This window comes from Macrobrachium rosenbergii, chromosome 46 (assembly GCF_040412425.1).
Source record: "Macrobrachium rosenbergii isolate ZJJX-2024 chromosome 46, ASM4041242v1, whole genome shotgun sequence".
Taxonomy (NCBI): domain Eukaryota; kingdom Metazoa; phylum Arthropoda; class Malacostraca; order Decapoda; family Palaemonidae; genus Macrobrachium; species Macrobrachium rosenbergii.
This window is the reverse complement of record NC_089786.1, coordinates 46,757,457-46,782,115: the sequence shown is the minus strand read 5'-3', so window position 1 is coordinate 46,782,115 and position 24,659 is coordinate 46,757,457. Positions and strand designations below refer to the sequence as shown.

The following is a 24,659-nucleotide window of genomic DNA, read 5'->3' as shown; positions in this document are numbered from 1 at the left end:
ATTCTGTCCTGCTCCTTCTAACCGCCTCCTTTTCTGACAGAGAGATCCTCATCCCTTCTCATCACATGTCCAGATCATCTTAATCTTTGAGATCCCAGTCTGTTTTTCCAAGTTGGGCACCACGTACCTTTCCACTGCACTCAATCTCAATATTCTAGAGTCACCTTTTCAAAATCTTTATCTTCCCTGTCAGTGCCCAAGTTTCCACAGCATTCATACTGGGCTTTTGCACCAACATGGCCATTACTCTCTATCAACTGGTTATTTTCACTGGTCAACACTAGAACTGGAATATGAAATTTCGGCTAACGGCCAAGCACTGGAACCGAGAGGTCATTCAGCATTGAAAATAATGTTGAGGCAACTGTTAGGAGGGTGAAAAGTAAGATGGAAGAAAAAGAATATAAACAGAGTTACTGGTAAAAGGAATAAAAGGGGTTGCAGCTAGGGGCCAACGGGGTGCTGCAAAGAATCATAAGTGACGCCTACGAACCACGTGAGATGCACTGACGGCACGAGCCCCCTACAGGATTCATTGACAATAGTCTAGCTTGCTTTCTCCATTTCTTCCAAGATGCAACTACCATACTCTCTTTCTTATGCAGTCTCAACTTATGCATCCCAGTGAAATGTGTCCTACAGGTAATGGAACTCAGCACTTCTCTCTCTTCCCCATTTGCTCTTCTAATACACTGTGGGCAACCCGCCATCATTCCCACAACCACCTCATGGTCACTTTTCTGATAATACTTTTTCTTTTATTTGATGTCTAGTCACTGTAAGCTTTGTTTTGACTACATACTATTCGGTAATACACCTAAATTTGGTGGCATAATCCTTGAAACATTCTCTTAATGAAATTAAAGGTACAAGATAATTGTTTATCATAGACATTACATGACCATCAACATTTTGCCCCATACTATAGAGTAACAACATGACTTTCATAGGACTGACAGGGAGGTTTTGTTTTTAATGCTACAACTTAAAATTATATGTGTTACTCTTTTAAAATTTTATAAATGAAGCTATGACATAATCTTACTATTTGATTTTTCAATTTACACTAGATGAAGTTTGGACATTCACAAAACATGTAAAACTGTTAACAAGTGTTTACCAGTATTTTTCTGCATACTGTACAGGAACTGTTATGTGGGTTATTTATATAAAATACTGTATACCCTTAAGTCAAATGGATGCAACCTGTCTGAGGACAGGTTGGAATCACTTCAAATGGTGTCCTTTTTGTTATGATGAATGCCATAATCCAACAGTGATTTGGTGGCTTTTAATATCATCAGATTCATTACTCCATAAAATCTACAATTTATCAAGGTGCTGGGTTTATGAGACATTAAAATTTTAGGTAACATTCTTACTGATCTGGTCACAGTGGTTGCTAATTTGGCTCTTTCACTGGCATCTTTATTTCCCTTTCAGCCCATGCAGGCATGGATCCTTGCTTACATCTATCTTTAATTCACTTGTCTACACTCCCCTCCTCCACCTTTTATACATCTCAAGAACTTCACCCTCCTAATTCGCTGTTAACACTAGAATACTGTTCTCAGGTGTGATGTCTGCTTCTGCCAGAGTTTTATCTCTTTTAGATTGAGTGGTTCATGGTGGTAAGTTTCTTGGACCATCGATGGATGGTCTCGTTTCTCAATTTTTCATAAGCTGTATTTTAACAGAGATCCTTCACATTCACAACTGATCCCTGATCCTCTTTTTGTGCCGAGAGCAACCAGGTTTGCTGAACAGCAGCACCAACATGCAGCAATCGTGCCTCATTGTCAAACTTCTCAGTTCCAGAGGTCCTTAATTCCTCACACTGTTGGACTGTGGAACAGCCTCCCAAAGGATGTAGTGCAATTGGAACTTCGGAAGTTCAGGCGAACATGCAATGCATTACTACCCTAATACAATTCAATACGTATTTTATAATTTTACTTACATTTTTATTCATTTATTAATTTGGTAATTTATCTGTTTTTCCAATAACTGATCTCCTCTTTCTGTATTTCCTATTACCTTCTGTTACTTCTTTCGAATGAACACCATATGCTCTGGAAGCCTGAATTTCAAGTTCATGGCCCATTTGGGCTTGTTCCATATGAATATGTTTCATCTTCTGAATATTAATAATACTGCAGCTCCCAGGGGGCTCTTTTTCTGTACTACTGTACTCATTTGTAGCTTCCTCAATTCTGTGATCAACAGCAACGGGTTCAGAGCTGATCCCTAAAAACACCAACATTTACCTTAACTCTTTATGATACTCATGCCACTGCCTTCACTCTATAGGAATGAAATGGAAAATAAAGTTTAGGTTATAGGCCAACCACTGGGACCAATGAGGTCATTCAGTGCTGAAAGGAAAATTTTGGGTAATAAGGTTTTAAAGGTGTAACATAAGGAAAACCTCGCAATGGCACTAAGAAACAACCATAAGAATAGAATATAGAATTTACACCAAAGGCTAAGCGCTAGGACCTATGAGGTAATTCAGTGCTGGAAGGGAAATTGACAGCAAGAGGTTTAAAAGGTGTAACAGGAGGAAAACTTCACAGTTACTCTATGAAACAATTGTTAGAAGAGGGTGGAAAGTAAGATGGAATAAAAAAAAAATAAAGTGGAGGTACAGCAAAAGGAATGAAAGAGGTTGCATATAGGGGACGAAGACCCTTAAGTAATGCCTACAGTGAACCACGTGAGGTGCACTGATGGCACTACCCGCTAAGGAGAACAACTTAAGGAGAGGGTGGAAAGTAAGATGCAAGAAAGAGAATGTGAATGGAGGTACAATAAAAGGAACGAAAGGGGTTGCAGCTAGGAGCCGAAAGGACGTCTTAAAGAATCTTAAGTAATGCGTGGTACTGACAACACTACCCCTATGGAGGCTTTCACTCGACATCCTTGGGTCATACAAGAGTAAGATCACAATCTTAATGAGTCTTTCTGCTACTCTCTGACTTCATAATACCCACCTAGTCATTTTTCTCTATGGTGTGCTTGCCAAATGCATGAAGATTCACAAAGACATTGCTTTGTCTTGTCTCTTTCTTTACGAGTTACTTTCCTTTGTTTGCCTCTTTACAGACTGAATCACTTGCTGACCCCTCCAATGTAAAACCAAACTAACATTCCCTGATTTTAATAATTTTTCTCAGCCTTACCTTCTACATCCTCTTCAATACCTCTTTGTATAACAATATTATCAGATGGGAGCAGAAAGTTTAAGGCATACAAATTATTCCAGAATTCCAGAAACAAAAGACAGGGGAAAAACCACTCTTGGTCAATTTCTTACATGAAGTGGTCTCTAATCTGATGAATATCTTCAATACTCTTTCATTACTCATTGCTGGACTGTAGAAAAGTCTCCCTGAGGATGTTGCGCAATTAGAACCTCAAAGTTGAAGCAAAGATGCAATTCATTTCTACCCTAAAACAATTCACCTAGTACTTATGTACAGTATTTTCAATTACCTTCTGTAGTTTCTTTCAAATCAAAACATTTAAAAAAATATTCAGAGTAGCATGAGTCTTGAAATGAAGAAACAAATCCACAGTTATGTATGGGTGCACATATTTAAAAATAAATCTCTAGAGAGAGTTTTCGAGAATCAAAGAGTTTCCAGAAAGCTCTGTAGAAGTTTATCTTTAAATAAATGTACCCAATATAACCCTGGATTTGTTTCTCCATACACCATATTCTTTGGAAGCTTGAATTTCAAGATAATGGCCTCTGTAGGCTTGTTCCACATGAATAGGGTTTATCTTTTGAATAATAATAACCATAATAACATACGATCTGACCAGACCAAGTTTCCAGCACATAACCCCACAAGTTAGACCTCCTGCACCCACCACCCATTTGCTCTCAGACAGTTAACACTGATATTTCTATGGCCTCATCATTCTTTAAATACTGAACAGCAAATAATTTTCGTAAAAAAAAAAATTGTTGGTAGGAATTATCTCATAAACCATACAAGTATTTTAGTGTAGGCAATCATAGTGTTTACCTTTGGACATAACTTGTGCTCAGCAAAGAATACAACTCATGTACTTAAATTCCTTTAATCAACATATGAGAAGCATACAAGCAATTCATAAACATTCTGTGAGATACAAATGTGATCGACTACAAAAATATTTATAAATTCATTAAAACATATATTTATATATAGTGTATATCTTTTAAAAATCTTATCTCTAATTCTACATGATACGTAAGTAACCACTGCTTTTGAACATTTAATCACATAAATGCAACCAAATGCAAGATCTTGCATCCCCCAAGACTTAAAAACAAACAAAACCTAATCACCTATCTAATGTATCTTAACTTTTATCTTCTCCTGTCGGTCTTGAGGAGTCATGAACTGACAGTAATGAAAGTACAAGCAAAACAAACAAAAATGTGCACAAGCATAGACAGATAAAAGTACTGGGTACAAGTCGGGTAACCTCGGAGGTGGAGGAAGTGTAAGCGACACCACAGAGAGAAAACTGAATCCAAACATTGATAAGTAAAAACTTCTAGTCATCCACACCCAAAACACATTGGCTTTCGGATGCTTGCTTTGCATCGAGGCCAACACGATGTACAAAAACATGGTTGTGGAGAACGCTGGAACAGTAAGTCCATCCTTGATCAAGAGGGGCAACATGCTGAACACAGATACCATGAAGAACCAAGTGACCATGAACACCTCTTCGCTAAAGATCAGACAGGCTGGTATTGTTGCCAATAAAATGCTCTTCTCGTGGACATGAAAGCTGAAGAGGAAAAACACCAGAGCTCCATTCACTAAAGAAAACCTCAGGTTCTTCTGTGTCGGATTGATGACAAGGTGCAAACTAGATGGAATCATACAAACAATTGTTGAGAGCATACAAATTAGTGCCATGTTTGTGTTGTCAACAGCTGCTTTCATTTTAATTATGACCGAGAGGCTACACCACACGCTTGCCACTTTGTCTTCGTATATGCCACGGTCAACGGGGAACAGTCTGTGTAGTACTTGTAATAATACCCGAGTATCAGACAAGAATGGAAACCAAATCAGAGCAAATGTTGTGATGACAGTCAACCCAATTTTGACGAGCTTAGAGACAAATCTTACAAAGGTTCCCTGTCTGTAACATTTTCCCAGCAAGTAGAAAAATATTGGCAGTGCATGATACAATTCCATCTGTTTGTAATTGAGTGCTAGGCAGAAGAAGAATGACCCGAGACAGTCGTAATTAACCACAAAACAAGACACTGCTGCAATGAAAAAACCAAGAGAAGCATTATTGTACTGAAAATGACCGTAGTCGATGAGAATTAAGCCAGGGTACAAGAGCAAAGCCAAAAACTCTAATTTTCCCTTTTTTCCTTTGGGTTGGCAAGAGGACATCGCCCTGTAGAACATGTAGGCAGCGGGGAAATAGACCAGCAAATCAGCAACAAACACAGTGTACCTCATAAACAACTTGTGCTCATAACTCTCAAAGCCTCGAGAAGTGTGAAGTTCGACAAAGCTAGGGTCGATTAACTTAGCAACAAGACCGCAAAGGTAACTATGATAGGCAGTCAGGGTGGGTAATCTAAACCCCAATACAATAGGTCATTGTTGGTGGAATTCATATACCATTCTTTAACAGGCAAATTCACAGTCACCTCCTGCCAGTGTCTCTGTGCTTCATAGTCCCCAAACATTGGCGGCTTCCCAGCTCCTGAATAAGGGTACAACGACACGCACCAACGCAACAACATGCTGAGCAAGGATATCATCGCTGCGTAAGCCATGGCAAAGTTATTCGTGATTTGCAGACGGGAATGACGGAAAGATCACGCAACAGAATTTCCTGAAGTTGCTTGGACCCTTAGTTTGATTGCAGTGCACAGGCATCAGCAGTCTCAGGCCTAGAAAACAAACAAAAATCAGTGGTCTGTTTCTAACCTTTTGTCAAGGTATACAAGCTGCTTCAAACTGCTTAAACCTTTACCCAGGCAATGGCACAGAAAACCTGCCAAACACAATTATAAAAGCAGTATAAATATAAAGAGATTACCATCTCATAATCTGAAGGGTTATAGCCAATAGGACATACAAAAAAGAACACAATTAAAACCAAAGACTTCTCAAGATATCAGATAAGCCTTGCCAATGAAACAAAATGAGCTGTAAATAAGCAGTGGGCATAAAAATAAATTCTTCCTGCTCCTAAATTGACATAAAATACGGCCAACATTTTCCTACCAAGGCACTTGGTCCGCGGAAGGATGATACCAAAATACAAATGATACTGGAGCGCTTCAACTAAATATGAGCCCACACTGGATAACAAATGCAGAAAGTACATCATTACCCCATAAGATTAAGTTGCTACTTTCATGAGTACTGAATGCAAACAAATCCTGAAGAAAGACTTCATTCATTCTAGTAAAATGCCACAGAATCTGTGTCTCAGCCTGACTGTATGTTTGCTAACCATTTTTTTTTTTAAATTGCATGAATTCAAATGATGTTCATTTCTAAATGCATTAGCATTGTCTGTAAACAGAATCACTGTGTTTTTTATAATCCTTAAACATTCTAAGCTTTGCATAGTAATGCTTAAAAGCAATAGCTACTCCTTCAAAAACTAGCAGTCTATTGTGATCATAATTTACCAAACACCAAATCCAGCTCTGGATATGCAGTTTCACCACTGTAATTTATGACAACTATATATGACAGTGCTTTGATCTCTGTAAACATTTACTATGAGACAAATACAGAATAACCATGTCAAAAGGTACATATTTTATTGTAATACATATCTGTGCAGCCCACAAAAGCATCTGACAAACCACCGAGACGAAGAATTAGATGGGGATTAAGGTCGGCCCTAGACGTAACTGTTTATCTGAACGATATAACTGATCAGATAAAAATCGTTGCAAGCCATCTAAACGTCGCTGCCCCTACACCATTCCGATATATCGTTACAATTTGCATCGGTTCCACAGTTTCCATAATGTCATCCGAGGAGGAGGATTCTCTGGTTCTAGCAGGTTTAGCTGTGGCATTATGCATAAAAATGACATTTTTATGATAAAATTATGTTTCATTATACTTACCAAAACACTGTAAAAGCTTTTATCTCTTAAAATCGACACGACCGAGATATAAATTTTCAAACTTGTTTGGAACACTGATATAATTGGCAGGAGACCCAACCCCTACGGATGCCAGTGGGGGTGGTGAGTGCGACATACCCATGAACCCAGGTCAGTTTCATTCTCGGCATACACAATTAGTGAAAACCTGAGATTGATTTTTATCTGCGGGGGAGGAGGAGGCCTTGTTACAGTGTTTTATTTATATAATGAAACATCATTTTATCATAAAATGTCATTTTCATTATAATGACTTACCAATGAACACTGTAAAAGCTGATTCCACATTTAAGGTGGAAGGGCAGGGGATGAGGTATCAGTTATTGAAAGGTTACACATTAAAAAAACAAAAAGAAAGGGACAAACTCTAACCATGGGCATCTTAAGGATCCCTACCAACAAAAAGGTTTGAGTCACCTTACCTGGTAGATGGGCTTTGCAGGAGGTACTGCTGCTGGTTGAAGCTCCATTACCTGCAGAGGCATTACAAGCACTGCTAGCTACTCAAACTCCATAACAACCCAAGCAGTCAGGAAGTACACCGCATGTCTAAGACAAGGGGTGACTTTCCTTTGCTCTTGCCCTCAGCAATTGGAAAGCAACCAGACTGAAAAACAGGCCTCACCGCCTAACCTAAAACTAGTTAAATACATCCCCTTCTCTATACCCTCAGCAGCTCATCTAGAATGGAGGGTACCCAGGTGAACTGAGCACCATAGCTTCCCATTAACTCAGCAACCATAAAACCACATGGGGAAGGAAGGATAAAGAACCTAACCCCTAGTGGGTTCCCCTAAAACCAAGCCAGCTACCAGACTGGGACCTAACGCAAACAGGTCCTGATATCACAACCGACCTCCCTAAAGGTGCGTCCAGATCGATACTTTTTTCCATGCGCTAAGCGTATGCCTTTTTGAATAAAATTGCATGCGTTCAAGTTGAAAGAGGAATGAGGAACTTAACGCATGCCTTTTACTGTCCACACGTTGCCTTTTTAGTTTAGACATGTCGCTGGATCCACTTGTTTCAGATGACAGGAGAATTTGTGCCGCTTACATCATTATTAATAAGGCTAATAAAAGAGACGAAAAAACAACAAAAAGAATATGGATGAAGGAATATTATAAACAGAACAAAAACACCATTTTTGCGTGAGTTACAGTGTGATGGCGATATTTTGTTCAGGAATTTCACTAGAATGTCACTGGAGGACTTTACCATAATCCTGGAAAAAATCAGACCTCTAATCTCTAAAAAAAGAATACTGTCGTGAGAGAAGCTACTCCTGCTGAAATCAGATTAGCTATAACACTCGTTATTTAGCAACGGAGACTCGTATGCCAGCTTAAGTTTCTTGTTTAAAGTATCCAAACAAAGCATATCGGACATTGTCTTGGAAACTATGAGAAGTATAAATGAAGCATTAAATGATTACATAAAGGTATGTACTGATAAAAAAATATTCAAGTAATATTTATTTTAGAAGTCATTATGAATTCACATGAATATGTTATAACAATATACAGTACTTTTCTTTATCAAAGAGACAACATGTATCATTAGACCTACTTGTAAATAATTGCATAAAAAATAAATTAACAATATCCTTTCATCAAAACTGTTCATTTATTAAAAAAATATAAATTCATTTAAATCACAAAGAACTCAAGAATAAAAGTATAAGTAAAAGTTGTATGTAGGCTACTGATACAAATATCTAAGAAACATTTATTTAAGAAGGCAAGTTTTATGCACATGAATTTGTTATATTAAGATACTTTCCTTTATCAAAGAGGCATCTATCATTACTTGAAAATAATTGCATATCCTGTCATCAATAACTTTTCATTTACCAAGAGACAAAAATTCACTTAAAGCACCAACATCATGAGCGCAATGTATAGCTTGAAGTTGTGATGATGATGATGATGATGATGGAGGTGGTTCAGGAGTATTTGGCCGCGAAATGTGAATTACAGATGACGAATCTGAAGAGCAATAATTACCACTAATTTCATGAGACATTTCTAACTCGAACAAAGGTTACTAATTCGATGTTGAGCTATATTACGGAGACGTTCACTAGCAGCTTTCTAATTTTGTGACCTACCAAGTCTCCGAAAACCGAGTATTCATCAACAGTTTTCATATTAGCATTAACAGATTTCATAAACTGGTATGCCTCCTCTTCTCTTTCATCACTAACATGTTGCTTGGACTTTCTTCTTTTGTTTGTTATGATATCATTCGTTGGTTTTACAAAAGCACTAGTGCTAGGGATGGGAGAGGGTGAGTTAATTTCTCTAGTATCTTCATCGTCTGTAACCTCTATGTAACCGTCCACCTGAAAAAAAGATATTAACGTTTTATGTTTTTCTATTTATTTCAGTTGCCTATCAATGAAGAAGAATGGAAAATTATTGCCTAGAATTTGATTGGAAATGGAACTTCCCAAATTTGATTGGATTGATAAGCAGGAAAGCATGTAGTTCTTCAGTGTCTGTACAACAGCGAAGCACATATTATAACAACAGAGGAACTTTCAGCATTGTACTACTAGGTGTTGTTGATGCAAATTATTGTTTCCTTTATTGCAATGTTGGCTGTCAGGGCAGAATATCAGATGGAGGAGTATTTAAGCATGCACAGAGTTCAGTCAAAAAAATGTTGAAGAATGAATTAAATTTGCCTGAGCCAAAAGCTTTACCAGGAAGAACATTGCCTATACCTTATGTACTGGTAGCAGATGACGCCTTTCCTTTATCTCACAACATTATGAAACCATTTCCTATAGATCTGAGGAAGGGTTCTCCGAAGAGGACATTTAACTATAGGCTTTCGAGAGCTAGGTAGAAATGTGGAGAATACTTTTGGTTTGATGTCATCAGTGTTCAGAGTATTTGAAACCAGTTGATTTAAAAGTGGAAAATGTGATAACATGACTTTTTGTTGTGTTCATCTGCATAACTTTCTCAGAAAACAGACCACCTCTAGAAATATCTATGCCTTTTGGCACGTTTGATACTGAGGATGCAAGTACTGGAGAAGTAATATTAGGATCATGGAGGAATGTAACAAGCTCCGAAACAGGGTTACAGCCCCTTTCTATTATTGCAAGAAGACCACCTTTAGAAGCCCAAAGAATCAGAAATGAATTTGTAGAGTATTTCCTGTCAGAGAGAGGATCTGTTCCTTGGCAACACAAATATATGTGAATAACAATTGCTTTTTGGTTACCTTTATGAAGTTTGCTCTTGCTATAGCTTAGACCTACAATAATGACCGATTATTCTACTGTACTTTATAATTATGTATGATAAGGATATACTTTTTCCCAATCAAAATAAATATACGTGAACAGATTTTTTCTTTCCATGTTAATAAGTTAGGCTTCACCTCGCTCTGGCCAATAATAATCATCCATTGTTCTGTTAGTGGTTAAACTCACATTGTCAAAGAAACTAGATTAATATGAATATTCATATATCTAGTTTCTTTAACCATTGTAGTTTAACACTAAAAGCTTATAATACAAGGTATTGTATGTTTTTCAGTAATCCATTATTCTATTTAGAAATAATGTATACTGAAGATATATTTATTCCCAGGATAAACAAAATATAAACAAAAATAGTTTTCGCTTCCCATGTTAATAAGTATAAGCCTAGGCTTACCCAGGTTTATGCATATAATAAGCATGCACTTTCAGTCCATTCTACTTTATAATTATGAATATCAAAGATATACTTACTTGTTCAGAATTGACTTGTTCACCAATGCTGTCCTTGGTATGAAGAGGGACGTTAGTATCCTTTAAAAGAGTAAATGCTTGTGATTGCAAACCAGTTCGAAATGTATTTCTCATCTAAGCCACTACCACTGATTTTTTGCTTTACAGTTTTTTCATGTTCTTTAGAATGTACAATCTTAGACTTTTGATCTTATTTTTGACAGCTGTTACATCTATAATATTTTTCACTTAGTTTTTGAAGGGCATCTTCTCAGTAACTTATTTGAATCTTTCAAATCAGCTTTCCAAAGAAGGTCGTGTTTTTGGTAGTCTTCAATGGTGTTAGAGTTAATTCCTTACTCTCAAGTGACATTTTCAGTAGATTTCACTACACAATAACTCTCTTGGGGAAAAAAGGTTCGGAAAAGCGCACGTGACTCCCAGCACCGGTGGGAAGCCTTTCGCTTCTGTGTGCCTCAGTGATTTCAAGGGAGAAAAACCGCATGCGTAAAGGCCTGCTTGTCAATGGCCTGCTGTGGAAACCGTCAAAGGCATGCGCAAAATTGAACCAAAAAATTGAATCGTCTGGACGCACCTTAAGAGAAAGATCTTCTAAAGGTTCGTACCTTGGAGACATCAACCACCTCAAAACTACATCTAAATTCCAGGCAAGGGCAGGTTTTGGGGTCTTAGCTGTGTCTAAGGACTTGAGGAGGTCTGACAAGTCTCAGTTATTTGATAGGTCTAACCCTTATGGTAGAAGACGGAGGACAGCATAGCTCTGTAACCCTTGATGGTTGATGGCATCAATTTTCTTGAATCCCTCAGGTAAATGAAAAATCGGCAAGTTGAGTTATAGACGTTGAAGAAGAAGAGATACTATTTTTTCTACACCAGTTCCTGAAGACTGTCCACTTGGATTGGTATAATTTGCTAGAGGAGTCCCTTCTGCACCTCGCAATAGCCTCTGCAGCCTTGCTTGAAAAACCTCGCGCTCTGATGAGCTTCTTCCTGACAGTCTGAAGCCTGTCAGAGCGAGAGTGGACAATCCCTGGTGGAACTTCATTAGGTGGGGTTGTCTGAGAAGCGACTTCCTTTGAGGGAGAAGCCTTGGGAAGTCTATCAGGAGATCTAGCAGGTCCGGGAACCACTCCTTCCTTGGCCAGAACGGGCAACGAGGATCAGTTCGACATTCTGATGGAATTTCACTTTGTTTATCACTTGCCTGATGAGCGAAAGGAGGGAAGGCATAGGCAAACAGGTTCGTCCAGTCTAGGAGCATGGCGTCCACCAAGTGAGTCAGTGGGTCTGGAACTGGTGAGCAGAACACTGGGAGACGATGGTTCTTGGAGGTAGCGAAGAGATCTATTATGGGAGTGCCCCACAGATTCCACAGATCTAGGCACACTTGTGGGTGCAGGGTCCACTCCGTAGGGAGAGTCTGGTTCCGACGGCTGAGTTGGTCCGCCAGGACGTTCAGCTTTCCTGTGCAAACCGAGGAACAGGGCCACCCTGTTGCTGTCCGCCCACAGAAGAAGGTCCCTCGCAGCTTTGAACAGGGAGAAGGAATGGGTACCTCCCTGTTTCGGATGTAGGCTAGAGCCGTCGAGTTGTCGGCGTGAACAGAGACTGCTTGGCCTGAGACATGGGTCGAAAAGTCCTGGAGAGCGAGGTGAATGGCCAACAGTTCCTTGACGTTGATGTGGAGCTTCTTCTGTTCGTCCGACCAAACTCCTGACGTCCTGAGGTTGGCTAGATGTGCTCCCCACCCAACATTGGACGCGTCTGAGAACATCTGCAGAGATGGTTGCCTTGGGAGGAGATCTAGACCCTCCGCAAGTCTTTCCGGCAATTTCCACCAGAGAAGATGCCCCTTGACGTCGGGGCAATGTTGAAGACCGTGGAGTCCGTTTGGTCCTTCTGTCCCAAGAGCCCCTGAGGAAAAACTGTAAGGGTCTCATGTGCAGACGGCCTAACTTTTACAAATTGTTCCCCTGGCGACAGAGTTCCCAGGAGAGCCATCCACTGACGGGCGGAGCAACTGTCCAGGAGGAGAAACTTCTCCACCGTCTGAAGGCAGGAGGAGACCCTTTTGGGGGACAGAAAAGCCCGAAAAGCTAGACTGTCCAGAGTCATCCCCAAATAAAGAATCCTCTGTGAAGGAATTAAGCTCGACTTTTCCGTGTTTATCAGAATCCCTAAGTCTCGAGCTAACCTTAGGGTTCTGTGAAGGTCCTCCATGCAGCGGTCCCTTGATGATGAACGGAGTAGCCAGTCGTCGAGGTACAAGGAGATCCGAACTCCCTCCAGGTGGAGCCAATGACCTACCGGGGCGAGAATCCTGGTGAACACCTGCGGGGCTGTCGACAGGCCGAAGCAGAGGGCCCTGAACTGGTAAACTCTGTCCTTGAAAACAAACCGAAGATACCTCCTGGAGTCTTGATGTACTGGAATGTGGAAATAGGCATCTTCCATGTCGAGGGTCACCATCCAATCCCCTCGAGTTAGTGCCTGAAAGAACGGAGCGGTTCGTTCCCATGGAAAACTTGGTTTCACTAAGTACAGATTGAGAGCACTTACGTCGAGAACTGGCCTCCAACCCCTGATGACTTGGGGACTACAAACAGGCGGTTGTAGAAACCTGGGGTTGACCATCCTGTACTTCTTCGATGACCGTTTTCCCTAAGAGAGACTGGACTTCTGTCTCTAGGGCCGAAAACTTGACTGAGCCTCCTGAGTATGCTGTCAAGGAAATGGGAGAATTGGAGAGAGGAGGAGATTGGGCGAACGGAAGGCGGTAGCCTAGCTGGAGCACTTGCACCACCCACTGATCTGCACCTCTGTCTCTCCATTCCTCCCAAAAGAGGCTGAGTCTGGCCCCCACCAGCGCATGGAGGACAGGGTTCCTACTTACTGGCATGACGACCTTGTGGCTTCGAGGAGAACTTGTGACCCCTAGAGTTGGAGCGGGACCTTGAGTAAGGTTTGGACCTGGAGTTACGAAACGACTGTCTGTTAAGAGGAGATACCATCTTGGTCAAAGGAGCGGGAGCAGGCCTCGGTTTGGTGGAAGACATTGACAGGATGTGTGACGATGGCCTCTTATCCATGGCTGACAGGACGTCTTTCACTACTGCTTCTGGGAAAATGCCCTCCTTGTCAAAGGGTGCAAACATCAATGCCGTTCTCTGCGAAGGAGTCACAGCCTTAGATAAGAAAGAGCACCAATTTCCCTCTTCTTCAGAGTGGCCATGGCGAAGAGGGAGGAAATTTCGTCTGCCGCATCATGGACAGCAATATCGGCGCAGGAAAGGAACCCCGTGATTCTCTCCAAGACGTCTTCTGCGACATTAGCTTGCTCCACCTGTTTAAAAATAGCTCCCATTGACCAATCAATAAAGCTGACAATCTCTAGGAGCTTGAAGAGGTTCTTGGAAAAATGTTCTACATCTAGGGCAGAAAAGAAGGTCTTGGCTGCCTCGAATGAAATGCATCTTGAGGGGTCCACAAGGGAGCCAAGTCCCTTGTGCTGAAATTGCGGATCCCAGTGAAGGAGAAGCTCCTGTGCTGTAATAATTTTGCCTCCTTTTCGACAGCTTTGAAGGAGGGCACAAAAACGACGACTTACCCGAGGACCTCTTAGCTTCCAACCACGCCTCTACCTCTTTTAATGCTTTCTTGGAGGCGGTAGAGAGTACCAACTTGGGAAGGGAAGTGGCAGGACGTTTCTTTCCCAGACGCAACGTAGAAGTCGGAGAAGAGGGGGCTGTCGGCTGAAAATGTTGAGGGTATGACTGCAGCAGAAAGCTGAGTAGAGAAGCGTACTGGGAGGAAGGCCCTGATTCACCTGGACCTTCCTCTTCACCAAAAAGAATCAGTTCCGTGCCCAGACCGTCCAGGAGTTGAGGAGAAACGACTTCTTTATCCTCAGGAATACCGAGGACTTTGCAGACTACCTTTTCTAGCTTCTCTTCCAACAGAATAGACTCCTGGGAGGGCGAGGACATAGCCAAAGGAGCAGACACTTCGTGTGTAGAAGGAGGAGTAAGAGGCCCGGGCACTTGCGGCGGAACTTCCTGGAGAGGGCTAGGCCTCTTGACTGCCCTAGGTGACCTGGGAGGAAGCATCTGAAATGTATCTTCTTGATCGGATCCCCACGCTGAGCAACCAGGTATAGGGCTGGCTGTCCTTTTCTTGAAGAGTTTAGTAACCCTAGGGCAGGAATTATCCGAAGATTGCCTCTTTAAGGGCCGAGAGGTCTGATCCCACTTGCGATGACGAGGAGGGTGGGGGATCCGAAGAGCTGGAATATGAAGAGGCTGAAGATGAACTGCTGCTACTCTCACCTGAAGAACTTAACCTTAGGTAGTGCCGCTTCGACTGCGACCGCCTCGACAAAAGCTTCTGGGGACACCATCCTGCGATGTCGGCAATGGCGAGAAGATCGACGCGTCGATGGAGAAACACTTTGCTGAAGCCCCCAACCTCCGGGGGCCTTGCGAGAATCACTTTCACGTCTCCCTGAAGCTTTTCGACGCTTCAAGGCTAGTCAAGCTTACTACTTTTGCCACCAGGACTAAGGCTTTCCTGTGCCTTTAGAGGACGAGCCTGCTCGTGGGCAATAATTTCTGACCTTTTCGCCAGCGCCGGACTGTCTTCTAGCCTCAGAAGGCGAGCGGGACAGTAGCCTTTGCTCAAAAGATTCAGAAAAACGAGCAGACTCGCCTGAAACACGATCGCAAACAACCACACTGTTATCACCAACACCAACACTGACATCATCACCGACGCTAACGCCCAGACTACGGTGCGAGCGCACTAAACTTAAGACCAACTCCATGAAACCGTTCATTTGCGCTTCCATTTGATTCCTGAAAAGAACGAATTCTGATTTATCAGCCTCGAGGCTGGGCTTGGCTTTAGGGAAAACATACTGGGAAGCTGGTGAAGAAGAGGGGGGAATATGAGAGGGGGAAAGAGCAGCGGTAGAGGAGGGGGTAGGAGAGGAGGAAGGAACAGCCGGTAGAGGAGATGACGCCGATGCCACCACCGAAGAAGAAGATAGCCTAGCTTCCTTACGCTGAAAGGCTTTCCTATCCCTATCCCTAACCAGCTTTACCTGATGGGAACTGTACATTTGCCAAAGCTCCTGACTCCATCCCATACATTCACTGCATGTGTTCTCCTGGGAACACTCTTGACCCCTACATGCTGTACACAATGAATGGCGGTCGTACTTAAGTTTAACTAGTTTGGCGGAGCACAAATTCCCTGCGCAAACCCTGGATCCCGAGAAACTTGAATCCGACATAGCTACCAATTCACAGAGATAATGTGGCGGAATTTAAAAAACACAAAAACAATACACACAGATACACAGAACATATAACCACATACAATACTCACTCTGATCCTCGGTTGCTGGGAGATGGATGAAGGTGTCCACGGTCGCCAACACAGTAGACAAAATTACACAAACAAAACTGAAAAACAGACTTTCAACCAAAAAAACGAGCAAAAGAAACAGACACATGCACAGACAACAATGACATCCAACAGAAAACACTTGACTCACAGAACATACAATAATCCACCATCAATGTCCACCTTGCACAGAACTCAGCTCAAGACTTCCTCAAAACCGAAAAAAAAAAACTCCCTCGACATTTGCACAGACAGACAGCACCGTAAACAAACTAATGACCTCACCCCTCTTCCAACAACCGAAGCACTCACCAACGACAATTACACTCACTCGCTCTCTCTCTCTCTCTCTCTCTCACAAAATGTTGGGAAATGCTAAATACAAACAAATTTATTCATCCCTCTATAATTCTCCCCACTTTTAGCATTTCCCAACCAACACCTTTCACACTGCATTCAAATCGCCTTACGCAACACCCACAGATGCTCACTAGCAGGTCCTTTAGAACGCATTCACGGGCACGCAATCATTCTCTCAGACTCGCTCTCTCTTCCAGCAACATTCAGGTTTACATTTTCTCCTCCATTCTCTCTCAGATTCACGCTATCTTCTTCACTATTACCACTCTCAATTTCATCCACAATCTCATCTATACCCTCTAACTCGTTCCCAAAATACCTCCCCAATTCTTCAACTAACCCATCCCATTCGCCATTGACCTTTCCAATTCTTGCAACGATTCATTCATGCTTTCAATCACTCGTCTATCACTGCTACGCTCTCTTACTCTTACACTTTCGCTCACCTCCAACCGTTCACTCACCCCTACACGTTCAGTCAACTCAGTTATATCAAACCCGCATATGCTATAACGTTCTATTCATACCATCCCATTCATCCGTATTACACGCTTTATCACTCATTTTCACTTTGGCACTCACACCCCTATCACACAACTTACGATCATTCCTTTCACTTACGTTCTTCCCTTTCTTACGTTTCCTACCATACTCTATCAAAACAAATTGCTGACCCTCATGCAACAACCCCTCACGTACGTGCGTTGCATCCTGGAGGATCCACCCATTTGAACCCCCTTCACACTCAGTTTCCCGAATTCGCTGTCACAGTCACCCTCTTTTGTCTACATACACTTGATACATGCCCTTCCATTCCACATTCGACACACTTCGCTCTCGGTTCTGAACACATTCTCGCATAATGCCCATTCTTACCACAGTTGCCACATATTACATTCACTCGGGTACCCCTACAACCATTAGCATTATGACCCACCTGTCCGCACCTGTAGCATTTAACCCCTATCTTTCGTGACACTCACTTACCAAATGTCCCGATTGCCCACACCAAACACGCTCCCAAAGCCCACCTACACTCATTCTTTGTATGTCCTTCCTTTCCATAATCTAAAACACTTCGCTCGACTTCCACTCACCGACCTTCCCTTTGTACACTACTATCCCTAACCCGCCCAACCCGTTGTTCCTTACAAACCCACCATTCATCCTCACTGGCACCTCCACATTACTTGCTCTTACACTCCTATCTATTACACTATCGGCCATTCTCATTGGGCCCCTCAACACTGCATCCCTAAAGCTTCCAAACTCTGGCACTCTCTCATCTACCCCAGCCCTTACACTTACACTTCTGCTCTCTTTATAACCCTGTCAAGCTCATAATCTTCTACAATTTCCAAAATTTCTCCCCAAGTCAACCTTTCACTCGTCCATCTTTTCTTCTCCTTCCGCTTCAAGTTCACAAATTCTCTAACTCCATCTGGCACTGTCCCTAACAACTTCCATTACTAACTCCTTACATTCATCTATCCATCATCCCCAAACTTCTTCCTTGCCAACGTCTCCAGCCTACAAGCATACAGTGACAAGGTTTCCCCAGCATTCATTCTTGCCTCATCAAATTCATTCTTCCTCTTATACTTAACACTCGCTTTCATACGCCTCGCTTGCTCAACTAGTCTAGCTTTCACCTTGTCATACTCAACATCTCCCACACTCATAGTAACCCTATACATATCAAGCAAAAACCCAGTCAAATATTCTCCTAATTCTCATTGCCCACACTCTCTTACTCTCCCCATACTTATCCTGACAAAACCTTTCATACTCCCTAAAGAAATCATGCACATCCCTCCTTCCATACTCATCATACCTTCCACACCGGGGTACCTCCCTCACATACATAGCCTTTCTCACTTCTTTCTCACTTTCTCTCACTTTCGCTACTTTCACTCTGTCCTTTCATACCCTCTTCCGAATACAAAGAGTCCACTTCCGCACTTACATTCATCTTACTCATTACACCCTTCTTCTTCCTCTTTTATCCACTTTTATCCATTCACCTCCATCCACCTCACTATCACTAGTATCTTCACCCTCTCCCTTCTTTCCTGCCTTTCCCACTTCCTTGCCCTTCTTACCAGTTTCCTTTCCTTTTCCCTTCTTCCTTTTTCTTCCCCTGACTTATCCTTACTTTCCCTCTGTTCCTTCCCCTTTGCTTTTCATTCCCCTTTTCCTTACCCTGCCTCTCATTTCTCGTTTCTTACTTCCTATTTCCACATCACTTTCATCACTCACGCTTCCATTCACTTCTTCCTCCTTTTCTTTTCTCTCTTGCCCTTCACGTTCCAGAGGACCTGCCTCCAACAGCCCCTTCTCCAAAAACACCCTTGAACATACCTTTCACCATTTCTTCCACACTTTTCATCATTCCCTCCAACTTTTTATCCATCCTCTCTTCCATTCTCTCTTCTGACTCTTTCATCTCCCCTTTCATTTCTTCTTTTGCACTCCTTAGCATTCCCCCATCTCCTCCAACTGACTCCTCAACTCCTCATTCTCACCCCTCAGCCTCCCATTCTCCTCTCAGTCACCTACTAGCCACCAATCTCAATTGCAGCTGCAACACCAGCTGCCCCACATTGGGCGCCAAATATAATGTGGCGGAATTTAAAAAAACACAAAAACAATACACAACACAGATACACAGAACATATAACCCATACAATACTCACTCTGATCCTCGGTTGCTGGGAGATGGATGAAGGTGTCCACGGTCGCCAACACAGTAGACAAAATTACACAAACAAAACCGAAAAACAGACTTTCAACCAAAAAAAACGAGCAAAAAGAAAGAGAGACATGCACAGACAACAATGACATCCAACAGAAAACACTCGACTCACGGAACATACAATAATCCACCATCAATGTCCACCTTGCACAGAACTCAGCTCAAGACTCCCTCAAAACCGAAAAAAAAAAACTCCCTCGACATTTGCACAGACAGACAGCACCGTAAACAAACTAACGACTCTCATCCCTCTTCCAACAACCGAAGCACTCACTAACGACAATTACACTCACTCGCTCTCTCTCTCTCTCTCTCTCACAAAACGTTGGGAAATGCTAAATACAAACAAATTTATTCATCCCTCTATACTAGGCTAGCTAGATTAATAAACAGGAAATTGAGTACTTCACCAAGGAGAGACGCCACAACTAAGCGCAAGGAGACAAAGGAAACCAAACAGTTTGAGGCAGACGGACGCGCAAGATGCATTCCCAATACGCCCGAGAATGAAACTGACCTGGGTTCATGGGTATGTCGCCTGACACACCACCCCCACCGGCATCTGGTGGGATTGGGTCTCCCGCCAATTATATCAGCGTTCCAAACAAAGTTTGAAAATTTATATCTCGGACGTGTCAATTTTAAAGAGATAAAAGCTTTTACAGTGCTTTGGTAAGTCATTATAATGAAATTGCAGATTTTCGTCGCTAGACAGGCACCGTAAAACCGGGTCACCATTAACCAGGTACTGCCTATAAATGAGCCAAAGTTTCTTTGGCGCAATCGAGTTTTCTGTACAGCATACAAAGATGTACGAAACTCTTGATGTGCTGCAGTATGAAACTCTCAGCCATGACTGTGCAGCGCTCAACTGCTCCCCAGATGTGGTCAAGTGAAGATGCGTCAGCAGCTGGCAACTCTAGCGGTGCCAGACGCACGATCCATGGCTAACCTTAATCTTATATAATATAAAAACTTTGAGGCTAGAGGGCTGCAATTTGGTATGTTTGATGATTGGAGGTGGATGATCAACATACCAATTTGCAGCCCTCTAGCTTCAGTAGTTTTTAAGATCTGAGGGCAGACAGAAAAAGTGCCGACAGACACACAAAGTCATCTCAATAATTTTATTTTACAGAAAACTAAAACATAACAGGTTAAATGAAGATTTGATTTCTTAGAAATAAAGGCATCCTATTATACAAATCTACAATGTGTATTAAGTCAGGCCAGTTTTCCGCTACGGAAAAATAAATTACATGGAGATTCTGATAGTATGTCAGCAGAAAGGTTATATTACAAAAAAGGTCATTGCTGAACAAGATGATGTCATATTGGGCATTTAATAAGGGGAAACAAAGTAACATTTAGCTGGAAAAGCAGCCTCCTAGGTGCACAGGTACAGTAATCCCCCCGTATTCGCGTTCTCACGATTCGCGGACTCACCTATTCGCACATTTCTCTAAGGAACATGTATATACATAATTCGCGGACAATTCGCCCATTCGCGGTATTTTTCACTGAGAAATATTCACTAATTACTGTATTTTCATATCATTTTCATGACTAAATGCACTTTTTGTGATAAAACTATTAAAATACTCATGTATAAGCATTTTTAGGTTTTTTGTGTAGGGACTATCAAAATAGGAAGTTCTAAATGTTTTTAGAGGGGTTTTAAGTATTCGCAGATTTTAGCTATTTGCGAAGGGAAGGGGGCATCCCCCATGAATACCGGGGGTTTACTGCAGCAGGATAAAAATCAGTGGGAAGGCCATGAAAATAAAAGAGATGAGAAACTAATGAAGAACTGGAATAAAAGAAATTTGACAGACGAGTGGAGCACTTCTGCAGATTTACCAAATGAATAAATTAAGGGCATACCAGTAGGCTAGTCCTTCTACACCAAATTCACAACAAAATCATACCAAAGCTTATTATAAATAAAACCAAACCAGTTTGTTTCACAATGAAACTTTAGCTTTTATTTTACTTTAAACCCTTAAAGCATTTTGGACTTGAAAATACAATTTTCCTATGTTTAAATGTGTGTTTTGAATGTTTCAGATGTTCGTTTCATTTACATATGAGTGCTTTTAGCAACTGTGGACCCTACCCTTAAACCCTACACCTTGGGGACCACAGAGTGAGCGTGGGCTCTCATTCACATTAGCATAAGTTTAAGGGATGTTCCCAAACTAATACCATGCACCAGGGTAAGGACCTCATACCCTTAAGTTAAGTTAAGAATGGTATGAAATGGAATATGGAATTTGGGCCAAAGGCTAAAAGATGGGACCTATGAGGTCATTCAGTGCTGAAAGATAAACTGAGAGTAAAAAGGTCTTAAAAGTTGTAACAAGAGGAAAATCTCGCAGTTGCACTATGAAACATTTGTTAGGATATGGTGAAGAGGAAGATGCAAGAGAAGGAAAAACTTTACTTTTTTTGCGCCACCTGTTTCCCACCTGCTGAATGGAACAGGTTACTGCCTTTTTGGGGGGTCCAGGGCACATCGCTCCAAGTTAGGTTAGATAGGTAAGATCTGGTTAGGTCAGGACCTGGCATCGTAGGAGAGGCCATGTCTATTTATGTATGACGAACCTGTCCTGGTTGACGACTGGCGGGAATCAGGCAGCGCAACTAAAGTAAAGTTTTACCAAAGCAGATAGGAAGGAGGTACATTAAAATGAATGTAGGGGGTTGCAGCTTCTGGCTGAAGGGGTGCTTAAAAGAACCTCAAGTAATGCCTACAGTGCACGCGAGATGTAATGACGGCACTGCCCCCTCAGGGCCTATGTTAGGTTGGGTGAGGTTGGTTAGGTCATCTGGGAACGGAACCAACATCAAAAGCACACATTAAATCATAGGAATTTTATGGGCTAGCCTATTTCTAAGTCCAAAAGTTAAGTATAGCTTAGTTTTACCAGACCACTGAGCTGATTGACAGCTCTCCTAGGGCTGGCCCGAAGGATCAGACTCATTTTACGTAGCTAAGAACCAATTACTTACTTAGCAACGGGACCTACAGCTTATTGTGGAATCCGAACCACATTATAGCGAGAAATGAATTTCTATCACCAAAATGTGTTAATGGTTTAAAGGGAAATTTTATCTAGACTTTTACATACTTTCCACTTTTCATCACCCGCCCCCAAAACAACAACAACAACAATTTGACCAGTTCAGACCAAACTGTCAACCTACATTGACACCAACGCAGCCTTGCGCTGACATGCACCGGCAATTGCTAACGTATGCGAACCTAACTTGGCCTGTCAACTGGTATACAAAGACTGTCTGCTACATTAAAACAATACACCGTCCGTAACACTCACACTCGAATAAAATAGACACCGAAAATTCCACAATCAGCTTTTAACAACTTACGCTCAAGCTGCGAAGCTTCAAGACGTTCCCCGAAGACACCGTCGAGATCAAAGCTGGCGAAGAAATGCCACCGCATGCAAGGCTCAATAAGTCACGTTACTCGAGTTACTTGACTTCAGAAAACGACAGCGTACTTACGACATGGACAGCCTCTAGTTCCTTGGTCAGCTTTTCTCTGATATAGGCCTCCGTATACTGCGACATAACTCCAGGTTTGTTTTAATTTCTTCGAGACACAGCGACGGACGAGAGGGACAAGCGACAACAACAACTTCAGACGGCGGCGATGTCACTCTGGCGAATGTCCCTGACAGCGACGGAACTCGGGGGTTACGGGACATTGTCTGATTGTGTTGACGTTGACAGGTTACGGAACATTTTATGACTGTGCGGACATTGGCAGGTGACGGAACACTGTTTGATTGTATTGACATTGACAGGTTACGGAACGTTTTATGATTGGATTAACAGATTACGGAACATTTTATGACAACTATTGAACAGTACTGATATTGACAGGTTACGGAACATTTTATAGCAGAACTGTACTGATATTGACAGGTTACGGAACATTTTATAAGAGTACTGTACTAATATTGACAGGTTACGGAACATTTTATAGCAGAACTGTACTGGTATTGACAGGTTACGGAACATTTTATAGCAGAACTGTACTGATATTGACAGGTTACGGAACATTTTATAAGAGTACTGTACTAATATTGACAGGTTACGGAACATTTTATAGCAGAACTGTACTGATATTGACAGGTTACAGAACATTTTATGTTTGTATTGACAGGTTACAGAGAACATTTTATGTTACTGGTCATGTTACGACTGTATTGATATTGATAATTTATGAAATATGAGGAATCTTTCAAATGATCAGGAGCAAAGATAATCATTACCGGTTCCTCTTGAGTTGATGGAATTCAGTGAAAGTTTAAAAATGCAAATCAGCAGTTGTCAAGTTGAATTAGATCTGAAGATTTATTACACCGAAATTATACTAAGGAAAAAGTGTACATAAATCTAGTACGATCTATCGTGCTATGCGGACATGAATCACGGTCTGACAATGAAACTCTATCCAAAAGATTTGGTCGATTTTTAACAAAGAAAATACCAACACGTCCTTTTACCGATTTAGACACTAATTGTTTAGGAACGTGTTTTGTTTCCATACAAGGAAACAGATGGCGACACTAAATGAGACCAATGGACAATGACAACTCAAAATGAAACATCGGTGTAACGGTTGCAGGGAATCTTTGTGTAAGGCTTTCCTTAAAATATGACATCGATATGCCTTGACAAACATTTTTTTCAAAGAGAAATGGGATGCATTAATTGCCAAAACCAAGATTTTTACGATAAACGAAAGCTTAAAGAGACCAGGTCGTGAGTCACACTCGATCAGCTGGTCTATTTTTTAGACAAAAAGATTTTGAAAACTCGTGAGTGTAGCTGACATTGCTCTCTTTTCACCTTTATGTATACCTATCGTTCCTGAGAAAATTACGCAGTCTAGAGGTCAGTGTAATGAATAGGCCTATACCAAAAAATTATGGTTGCCGAGACTGAACTAGCTATATGCCATCATGGTCTTTTGCTCCTAGTGCAGCCCCATTCAATGGAGGACTTTAATACCTGAGAAACAAAGCTCTAGAGGGGAGTAGGGGAAATTGGCACTTACTAAGCTATATAACTGATCGTTGGCTACACTTTTTCCTATTCCAATCATTTCTGTGGAGCTTTGAAACTGCTAACAAACTCTATGACAAGTCTCCTCCTAAAAGTAGTAGTCACAAGTCAAAGCAATATTCTTTTTGCTT

At 41.6% G+C, this 24,659-nt stretch overlaps 2 protein-coding genes across 3 annotated transcripts in view; both read right to left on the bottom strand.

The window, feature by feature from the left end:
• The window catches only part of LOC136830285 (bolA-like protein 2), a 238,959-nt gene extending 214,740 nt beyond the window's left edge, over positions 1-24,219 (bottom strand). Inside the window, exon 1 of one of the 2 annotated variants that reach the window (XR_010850627.1) lies at positions 22,960-23,002. Coding sequence is in view for 1 of the 2 variants with exons in the window: in XM_067089670.1 (XP_066945771.1) it covers positions 22,960-23,025 (66 nt within the window). In the remaining variant the exon portion in view is untranslated. Of the gene's footprint in view, positions 1-22,959 lie in introns of both variants that reach the window. The other variant, XM_067089670.1, reaches the window with a different exon arrangement.
• Positions 4,074-22,953, bottom strand: gny (garnysstan). Its single transcript, XM_067089665.1, is given in 3 exon segments — positions 4,074-5,593; positions 5,596-5,923; positions 22,822-22,953. Coding segments are annotated over 2 exon segments (1,461 nt in total). The 5' UTR covers positions 5,807-5,923; positions 22,822-22,953; the 3' UTR covers positions 4,074-4,343.
• Positions 24,220-24,659: the final 440 nt, after the last annotated feature.